General features: G+C 41.5%; 1 protein-coding gene across 1 annotated transcript in view; it reads right to left on the reverse strand.

The window, feature by feature from the left end:
* LOC122794936 (adhesion G-protein coupled receptor F1-like) overlaps positions 1-10,927 on the reverse strand; it is a 596,440-nt gene that overhangs the window by 17,187 nt on the left and 568,326 nt on the right. The window contains exon 9 of the mRNA XM_044063531.1: positions 3,111-3,183. Coding sequence (XP_043919466.1) covers positions 3,111-3,183 — 73 coding nt within the window. The remainder of the gene's footprint in view (positions 1-3,110; positions 3,184-10,927) is intronic.

Raw genomic sequence — 10,927 nt, forward strand, 5'->3', positions numbered from 1 at the left:
TCAGAAGGGACAGAGCAGCAAAGTTGCTGTATACAGATGTGGTATCACAGTTAGACTCTAAGAAGAACTTCAGCAAAGAATAGGAGGGTGGAATGCAAAACTGAAGGAGCATGAGATAAAACTGAGTGCAGATAAGAGAGTTGTAATGGCAGCAAACTGGATAAAATCTGGAGAAGCTGAGAGTTGAAATGGAAAGGAAAATAGTGGAACAGGTCAACAGTTTCAAGTAGCTCAAAGGGGTGGTTGAGGAGAAGGGAAGGCTGAAATAGTACATCAAAGCCAGAATCAGAGGGGCTGCAGCCAAATGGCACAGAGTGTCATGAATAATTTATGACAGGAGAAAAGCAAAGAAGCTATAAACTAGGGTGTACAAAATGGTAGTGCAATCAGTACTACTGTATGGCACAGAAACCTGGGCAGTAAAGGCAGAGCAGTTTTTGAAACTATAGGTGATGGAGATGAAGTGCCTTAGATGGGTGGTAGGATGCACACAGTGGGACGGGTAAAGAAATGAGGACATAAGAACAGAAGCCAAAATAGCTTCAATTGCAGAAAAGGATAAACAGAACAGATTATGGTGGTTTTGGCATAAATGCGGAAAAGAAGAATATAATCTGGTGAAGAAGATTTGGGACAGACAGGAAGAAGGCAAGAGGAGACAAGGGTGTCCTGCAAAGAGGTGGATGGATTATGTAAGAAAAGACCTGCAATGGTCAGGCATAAGTGTTGAAGAAAGTAGGAGACTGGCACTGAAAAGAGAGAAATGGCAACAATTGACAGGGACCATAACCCCATGTACAAAATGGGAAAAGGGGCTGCTGCTGATGATGATGATGATGATTATTGTCTTCTTACCAGGACTGTCCAGCAGTGGGAAGTAGATTTTTTTCCATCAACTGGTCACCTTTTGGTCATAGCTCATTGCTGTCACCTCAACTAATGAGGTCCTCATCAGCAGCTGTTTTTGCTCCACATCTCTGAACAGCAGAGGTATATGTGAGAAGCCATTCTGGAGGTGAACTCATTCATTACAGAAACAATGGGTATTCATGCCCGTGGCACACTTACTACTCATTTAGGTTTACCAGTTCTTTCCAGTGGATCACTAACCATCTGGTATGACTCATCTGATCATGCCACAGCTCAGTACTAAACCTATTATCCAGTACACAAAGGTCAAGCTTCATTCTGGTCACTTTTGTTCTGAAAATAATGTGTCAACTACGGAGGCACAACATATTTCTGATGCAGATCCTGGGAGTATAATACAAATATCAAGGTTGTAAATCACTAACAATATCCATTTTATATTGGCTCTAGACTATTGTCACTAGTGAAGTGACACCCTGACACCATATGCAAAAATGGGAAAAAGGGATTGTAGCTGGATGGATGGATTTGGATGGATGGATTTCTAAGACTGATTTTTTGAGTTTTCCTCTTGAGACTCATACAACTATAGTCAACTACAAAACTGCTTGGCTTGTGAGTTAGTTTGTCATAAATACATTTGTAAAAATAAAATACTTCTTAAAGTAAGATCACAACCTAAATATTTTATCTTGCATATGTTGCATTGTGTTATCATATCATATATGGTTCCCATTCAGAAGCCTGAAACATCATAAGCAGCCTGAATCAAAAAATCCTGAAAAAAAAAAGCCTGAAAAATCAGAAAAACTCAAAAAAAAAAAAAGCAAAAAAAAAAAAAGAAAAAAAACAAAATCCTAAAACTCAAAAAACACAAAACACAAACATAGATGTACTGATGTCTTTGCTATTATTAGCCCTGTGGTGTTAGGTCATGCGTGGGTCAGGTAAGGGTTATAAAAGTTTTATTTTAGTTTTAGGTAGGCGTAGGTTTAGGGTTAGGCTAAGTTAGAGGGCAGGCATGCAATAGTGACAAATATTGGGGTTGGGGCGGTAGGTTTGGGTTAGGTTTAGTTAGGTTAGGTGGGGGAGGGGTCAGGGTTAGGTGGGTAGTAGGGTTAGGTAGGGTTAGGGTAGGGGGTAGATATTAGTGTCTTATAGTTGTTTTATTTTTATTATTTGTGTTTGATGTTTTTTGAGTTTCAAGATTTTGGTCTTTTTGATTTTTCAGGGGTCTTTTTTTTTTTTTTTTTTGAGTTTTTTTTTTTTTCTTCTTTTGGGCTTTTTTTTTTTTGGGGCATATAACATATGAGAAAAATGCTTAAAGTAACATAAACAGTCTTTTGAAAATTAGAATATAGTATAATGCTTGTTACCTGCTTTCAAGAAAAAAGTAAATACATTCTTTCACTTGTGTCTGTGTCATTATGCAGTTAAGTTTATACCCTTTGTATCTGTACATATATCTTGGTCCATAAGTGAAGAATCATAGGATCATAGGAGTTACAAGGTAATTGCACCTCAAGGCCATTTAAGCCTTGCCAATACCAGCCCTTAGGTCTTCCCTCTCATTTTAAGGAAGACCAGGACCATCACACTAGGAGTGTATTTATGAACATCCAACCAGCTGTCCAGCTCATTTTTAAGTGCAGATGGTGTATTGTTATCCTTAACTTGGAGAGGAAGTTTGTATTAAAAAGGGGTAGGCATTGTGTAAATGAACCTACTCTTGTGTTAGACTTATTTATTTGTAGGAGTAGATTTAGATCTCTGTCCCTGGTATTAGCTGGACTGTATCACTGATTCCCCTATAAGCAAGAGACAGTTCTTTCCTAAGGAGTCTATATAAGAAAACTGAGTAAAGGAATAAGTCTTGTCAACCTTTGTGTCTCAGATCTTCATGCTCCTGATTATTTAAGTTACAAAACCTCCGGGGGTCTTTCCAATTAGATGGTATGCCTATTATGGTACAGCTCCAAAATAAATGTAACAAATTCTGGTCTTAGAAACGTGCCTGCTTTATCAAAGTAAGTTTTATATCATGAGGTATTGCACATGCAACTGTGATTTCTACTTTCATTATGTAGAGTATCACTATTAAATGATGCTTTTCATCACACAGTTGGATGAATGTTCTATAAATATGTTCAACAGTAATTATTTCATTTAGCACATGACTGCATTTTCTGTAAATATTCTCAGAAATAACACTGTTCAGGAATATATCAGTGCATACTTACATTGTCCTTTTCTATTAAACACATTGTCAACAGCTCTTGATAGTGGACCAGAAGAAGGTTGAGAGGTTGTTGTCTGATAAAATAAGATATGTTAGATTGGTCATTGATGATCTATGAAATGTCACAGATTAAAAGGAGATTCTTGTTTTGTCTTCATTTATTTAGCATCAAATATGCCAAACAATATTCTGCAGTTCAACTAATTCAAACATTATGGAACATTTGAAAAAACATTTTCAATACTCTTCCTTTAACATTTGTACATATTTGATCATAAATCTATTAAGCAAGGAATAATACTTGAGAGGGTGGGCGTTATCGGAGAAAAAAGGACCACCCAGCAGTGCTGTGATAGAGGGCCTCTCCACTCATGGAGCATTCATCATTTCCCCTCTAACATCCTTCCTGAAGTGAATTATTGTCCTTAGATAATGGGCTGTCTATTAAATTGTTTTATATTTGTGTTTTATTAGAATACACATTTTTTTTAAATTTTTATGCAAAATAGTTCCTCTAACTAATGTTTCAAAGTTGCTGTTGTGCATGCAATTATTGCTGTTGGAAGTATCCAAAATATAAGATTAGTAAGTATTAAATGCTACACACACACACACACACACACACACACACACACACACACACACCCGCACACACACACACAAGCACGCACGCACGCACACACACACACGCTCGCAGACACTCTCTCTCTCTCTCATACACATGCACAGGCACAGACTTACACATGTATCAATTACAGTTGTTTTCTTGACTGACTACATTTCAGATGCCTCATTGTGATCAAAAGAATACAAAAAAAACTTATATAGTTTAAAGTATTGGAACCAACATTGCTTCTAAACTGTCACTGATTTTGCAGATCATTCTTGATTTTTGCCTCATATTTTTGCTTTGTCCTCTGAAAACATTTGATTTTCAGGTAAATCACGGAGGAAAACCTGAAGTCACTGAAGATGGACATTATTGTTTTATACTTTTTATTGTTAAGAAAATAGATGTTTATGGAAAATTTCTTGGCATGTGTACTTATGAGTTAATTAGGGTCATATTTTAAAATTGCCCCTGATTTTATGTGTTTTTCTTACTCCCCCCATTATCGATCACTTTGTCCAGAATGCTTCAGCAAAGAAGTTGAGAGGTTTGCACTTTTTGTCTGTTTGGCTTTCAGTCTCTCTCCTTCACACACGTGCATGCATGTATGCATTTGCGTACACATACACACACACACACACACACACACACACACACACACACACACACACACACACACACGCAGTACTGCAGTAATTTTTCTTTATTTTCCATGCTCACAGAACACAACTTTTTAACTTGCCCAAACCAAGGGGAAAACACAGTGGCAAGTGCTATTCAAGTTTTTTTTCCCTAAACAGTAATGCATTATTCAGTGACTATCGATTTGATGTATTTCAACCTGTGCTTTACAGCAGCTTAATATGCTGTTGTGAAGATATAATCTTATTTTTTATTCTCCAATAGTTATTGATATAAGTTTTGTCCATTATCTAAACATAAATATTTACTTGTTGTAGAAAAGTAATTATGACTTATCTTCCCTTAATAAGCAATGTTTTCTTGTTTTCAATAGCTAAGTCAAATGCTACCAAAACATTACTGTTGTCTCTACAGGTCTTTATTACTCTTTATATGGTTCAATTCAGGTTTGAAATATTTGTTGATTCTTACAAAAACTGGAATAGTCTTAAAAAAGTGCATACCACTGTATTGAGTTGTTTGTATATAATAGGATTCAGAAATCTATAACACACTATGCAATCCTTTTTGTAAGAGGATTGCTCAGTGCATTATGCCAGAGTAATTTATCCATATCTGTAGTTATACAGTGGTAAGAAGGCTTCAGTATGTAACACACTGCACTGATCTTGCTGGCATAAGCCATATGCAACTGTGGCAGATTAGAAGCCCATCAAATACTAACTGGTGATGGGCACTTCCAGAAACTTTTTTGCCAGGATTGGAAGAGCACTGTGGAGTGATTTGAAGAATTGGGTACCCGCTCATCTGGGACCCTCTCTGCTGGCCCTGTACTACCTTTGAGTAGAACTGCCTCAGGGGATGGGACCCGTTCACCCCAGGAGCCGGGGCTGATGGGGGGTTGTCACCCAGGATCAACTAGTGACCATGGTGCACAGGATTGTGCATAGGATTTATGAACAATGCCTGCACTGTATTGACAGCAGACTGGACAACTTGTTGGAGCCTGAGGGCCCCGGTGCCCAGCATCCAGCACAGCCACCTTCAGGGCAGTAAAAGAGCAGTGTTGACTGCCCATCGATGGGGATGTCAGTCATGTTGCTGCCACCTGGAAGCATATGCACTTCTGATTCCACAACACCCTCCCCATACAAGTTGTCTACCCCCCTCATGTGTCACACAACACCCTGTATGCTGTCTTGCCTGTCTTGTTAGATTGCAGATGAAACCTCTGCTATCCAGCTTATCTTCCCACATGTACCTGAATCTCTTCCCTAACATTCCACTCTCGCCTTACAAAAAAAAAAGGCACCTGTCCTATAAAACAATATCACCACATACATAGCTCTCTATTTCGCATACATGTCCACTGGACACAACAAATTATGTTCAATTTGCTTGACAACAAATTTCTGTTGTCTTCACCCCTCTCTCTGGGGTTTGAGGGTGCAAGTTCATGTACAAAATCTGTAGAAATGCACAGCTGTTGCTGTACAAGAAGTGGAGAGCTATGGTCCTTTCCCACACCCGTCCTGCACACCCTACCTGCCTTTCAGTATGTTTTTCACCCTGCCTGCCCCAATTTCATCACTTTCCTATCACCCCATTTTTCTTTTCTTTTTTTATTTTTAGCATGGATTTGCATGAAGCTAAGGGGCGTGCCTTGATGCAGTGCGACATGTAAAACCATCTGCCTTAATCATCTTATGTGTTTCTCAGAGTGTTAGGTGCATCTGCAAACTAATCTCCCCTGCCACATCTCTAACCTGTGCACCTCTCAGCTATAGCACAGTGCATTAGCCCAGGTGTTTCCAGCAACATATACTGATTGCCACTGATGCACTACAAGTACATATGATGGGAAAAATGGCAGTGTACTTAGGACTCTGATGTAGGCAATACACCAGTACACAGTCAAATAAACAATACTGGATGTATGTGAGGCCTGGGATAGCAGGTATAGCTGTCAACTGTACAGAGAGTTGCAGAATGTCCAGAGTTTTGCCCCCTAGTTTTGTCCCAGCTTTCACAAAAACATATGTGTCTGGTAAAGTAGGGGCAAGTCATTAAAGACTGAGGTTAGAAAATCATGACAGACATTTGAGTATCACACATCTTACCCTTCAGAAAACACATGCTAATGCAAGTCCTGTTATTCTATCAACATTCTACATTTGTAAAAGCAATATGTAAAGATTGCCCCTACTTTTGGGCCTGTGTCCAACTTATATGTATGGCTTTGTCCACAGTTCTTAACAGGTTGAGAGGTATGATAGCAGGTAACCATCCCCTTTTATCAGCAACATCTTTAAACATATCTGCTAAGGCAGCAATGGCAAAGTACATATGTCTACAACTGGGACCCTGCTGCACAGGAACTGCCTTTAAAAGCCATGCACATACTGATGGATGCAAAGTCACAGACTGTATGCATGCACATATATCTTTCAAATACAGGGGCTGCAGCACTGACTCAGTAGCACAGGTTGTTAAATGCCTTGCATGCAGTACATTTTGCCATCCACAGTCCTGGGTTCAAATCCAGTGTGTTGCACTTCAATTGCATTCTTGTGAATACAGCAAACAATGACTGAGTCATGCAATTTTAACCCAACAGGTTGCTGCTACTGAATTAACTGCTACACATGTTTGCAAGTCAAAGGCCTGTAGGAACGTACACACTGCGCATATTCATATAGCCTAATTATATGCCGCCTACTACGCTGTGATTAGCACTGTTACATAACAGATGTCCCTTAAGCACATGCCTCGAATGGACTATAAAGGGTACCCTCACCCTGGCTCTGCTGTAATGAAAGAGCTGACACTGCTGCCTCAGTTACGCATATAGTTTCATGTCCTTCAAAGTGTTCACACTACCCCCTATGTTTATGCAGACATATGTTAAGCTACCTGCTACAGACCTACCATACCTCACAACCCCCTAGAACAAGGGATCTAGACAAAACCCATACATAAAGGGAGGGGGGCAAGGTCCAGCAACAGGGCCATATTTCACAGTTTGCCCCTATAAACATATTGAGCTGATAGAATAGGAGCTACTGCATTGGCATGCATGTTCTGGTGGGTATGACATCTGACACTGACATGTCTCTTCCCCCTTAGTGACCTCAACCCACAATGTTCAACACGGAACTGACACGTAATCACAATGTCATGGGACAATGGGCAAACATAGCATGGAAAACTAGACATACCTCAGAAATTTCAACAGTGGACAGTATTTGTACTTACCCTCTGTGATGCTGTAGTCTCCACACCACACTACTTTCCATCTCAAAGACTAAGAAAGGGCCAAGGCTTACATGAAGGCCTTAAATATTACACTGTGGTGCCATGTCATTGGCTAATGAAAGTGCAACCCAGCTGTTTTGCATGCAATTAGCAAGTGTGAGCCATGGATTGGTGCACAAGCAATTACATGTTAATGAGCATTACCTACCAAAGGCAATCAACTGCCTATGGGAAATAGGTCTGTATGTTGCTTTACCAAGACAGACTATGATTTAGCAAGCTTTTTGTTTGAGGAGTTGTTCACAAAAGGATTACTTTACTCTACCAGGTATGCAATGCATGTCCCCATATAATGGGATGCAGATGGGAGGATAGAGGTATGGGGAAAAATGATTATAATGGAATACATGCATATGGTTGAAGATGACATACCCGACCATTACATACTCTGAATGTAAATGTCGAATCTCGCAGGTGGGAACGCTCAAAATGTCATGCAAAACACAGAATTTGAAATTCCTGGTTGCACAACCACCACAACAAGTGCTACCATGGGTCGAGAGGGGGGAATAATAGCCTGGCCAGCATTCGGTATTTCCAGGTGCCGCATCTGAAAATTCAACATTTGCCAAACTGTGGTTACTGCTTTCGGCTTTTGTACCATCAGTATTCTGATGTTCGACCATATGCATGTATTCCGATTACAACAGTAGGCTTGTAGTACATCTATGGGAGTGACATGTTTGTGCTACTCTTATTACAACAGTAGGCCTGTAGTACATCTATGGGAGTGACATGTTTGTGCTACTCTTATTACAACAGTAGGCCTGTAGTACATCTATGGGAGTGGCATGTTTGTGCTACTCTGCTGTCCAACAGCTAAAGGCATGCCTCTCAACTGTGCTGGCTGTGAATAAAATCAGGTGTGGCCGGAGTGCAAGGTCCTATACCTGGTAAGTGTGATACTGTTGTTTTACAGATCAAATATATCCTAAGACTGTTAAGGGCTGCCATTTAGCCCTAGGCAAACTGTTATGCTTAGCCAGAGTACAACAGCTGCATGTTCAGCTTCGGAGGGGTTAACTGAAGTACATTGCATTGGTAATAACAGCTGTGCATTTGCAGGAGCAGTAATGCATTTGCACTCATTTTTGAGAAAGACTATGCAGCCTACTGTACAGGAGGAAATCACTCACAGATGCCTGTTCACACACAATATGAAGATGGTACATACCTGCGACAGTGATACTATAACTGGCATGATATGCACAAGAAGGGTGCACTGAGGTTTAGGTGTAGGTCTATCAGATACACTGACATATTGCTTATCTCACAGGTGTATAGTACTGACAACAGTAATTGGACATAGCTGATGTGCATGTTATAAAGGGCATGTCTTGTCTGAGTATGTTGCAGTCTGTGTTGTGCATGGGATCAGAAATAAGATGTGGAATGTGGAATGCAGTTGTGGCTCCTCACATCTATGTGTGTGTGAATTGCCATACATAACAGTGCAGATAGTAATGTACTTATTTTGTCTCCCTCCTCACAGGTGAACAAGGGGGTTGGAGTTTGTCCCCCTTACAACCTGATGGCAGTGTCTTATCAAACTCTGATGATGATGATGGTGGCCATAGTGATGCAGAGGTGGGATTTTTTGGGATGAATCTGTCCCATGGGTTGACATTCCACTTCCTCCCCCATTGTCCCCGCACACAGTCAATACACCCACACATGCCCTGTCCACTGAGGGCACAGATATTGGACAGTCAGAGTGTGGCGGCATTGAACAGAACAGTGCAGCAACTATGGCATCAGTGATGCCATAGCCATAGAGCTGGCAAGGTCCCACAGAGGCAGATTGACAGGGGTGCTCAAAGGAGGACTGCTGCCCATCCACCACCTGTCATAGGTGTCACATCACTGGTCACTCGACACATGTTTTGGTCCATCATGGAGGCATAGGCACATTCCAAATGCAACACCAGATGGATGCTCAGGATTATAGATGCAGCACAGTCTGACATCTGTGACTGGCTCCACCACTTTGGTGAGGCCATGGATCAATTCACTGATGTAGTGGACTGACGGTGGGCTGAGACATTGTCTCTCTTTGACTGCACATTGTCTGTGCTGGAACAACTGGGTGGAATAGGGCATCAGACACGTGGACCTAGGTCATCAACACCATCTGCTGAGAGACCACATGGCTGTGGATGCTCACGCTCCCGTACTGGCAGTACCTTCAGCACTACTAAGGGAGTCTGTTGTCCACACCACGACATGGCAGGCATGTGGTCCTGGACAGTTTGTGGGGGTTCAGGGGCCCAGCAGACAACAGTCACCATCAGCTACTTGCACCACATCTGACCCTGGGCATGGTGGTGCCAGAGCACTCCTGGAAGAGCCAGTTCCCATGTTCATGGCTGGAGACAGTGAACTGTCCACTCTGCCATGTACAGTACACAGCTGTCCAACAAACACGCATGTAGGGCAAGCACTGGGCTTCATTGTGTACATGCACACACTCAGACATCATTGTCACATGCAGGTCATCAACAGACACACACAACACTTCTCCATGACCCCGCTAAGCAGCACCACCTCCTGACTTACACACATACTGTCAACTGTTTGGCACAGACTAGGCCTCTGACACCTCCACATAACACCCTGTGCATGTGATGATACCTGTGCCACATCCCTGCCATCCATGCCATCAATGCAGGGACATGCAAATATGTGTCTGATACACAGGGTGAATATATTACTTTACATGGAGTTTTGTACTGTGGTTGTGTTATGCCATGCCAGGTGTTGTGGTCCATGACAGGTGTTGTATGCTGACATGTGTCATGAGTACAGATCAAAGTTTGTAAACCTTGGTTGCATGATGTTAGAGTGGCGGTAGTGTTGCAGAATGATAGGTGTCTCACAGAACTGAGTTTGAATGGATATGCTATGGAGGCATTGCAGCAGTACAGTGGCACATGATGGCATGGCAGCACAGTAGAAATATGACATCAGCAAGGTACGGATGTATACATGCATGGTTACCTAGGTGCATATGTGTAGAACAGTGTATTGGGACAATAGGGGCAGTCAGCGTAATCATGTATGCATATCCTGAGACAAGGCCTGCTACCCTTGATATGTGTCACCTGGGTGTTATGTACATACAAATGTAGGTGGTGGCAGATAACATTTATGCCTAGGTAGATGTGGGCTATTAAGGGTCAGCAGCTAGTCACAGGGCAGTAAAATGCATGACAAATGCACACCCATATGGCCATATGTGCACTGCTGCATGG

This window comes from Protopterus annectens, chromosome 2.part1, assembly GCF_019279795.1.
Source record: "Protopterus annectens isolate FY-2018-M chromosome 2.part1, PAN1.0, whole genome shotgun sequence".
Lineage (NCBI taxonomy): Eukaryota > Metazoa > Chordata > Ceratodontiformes > Protopteridae > Protopterus > Protopterus annectens.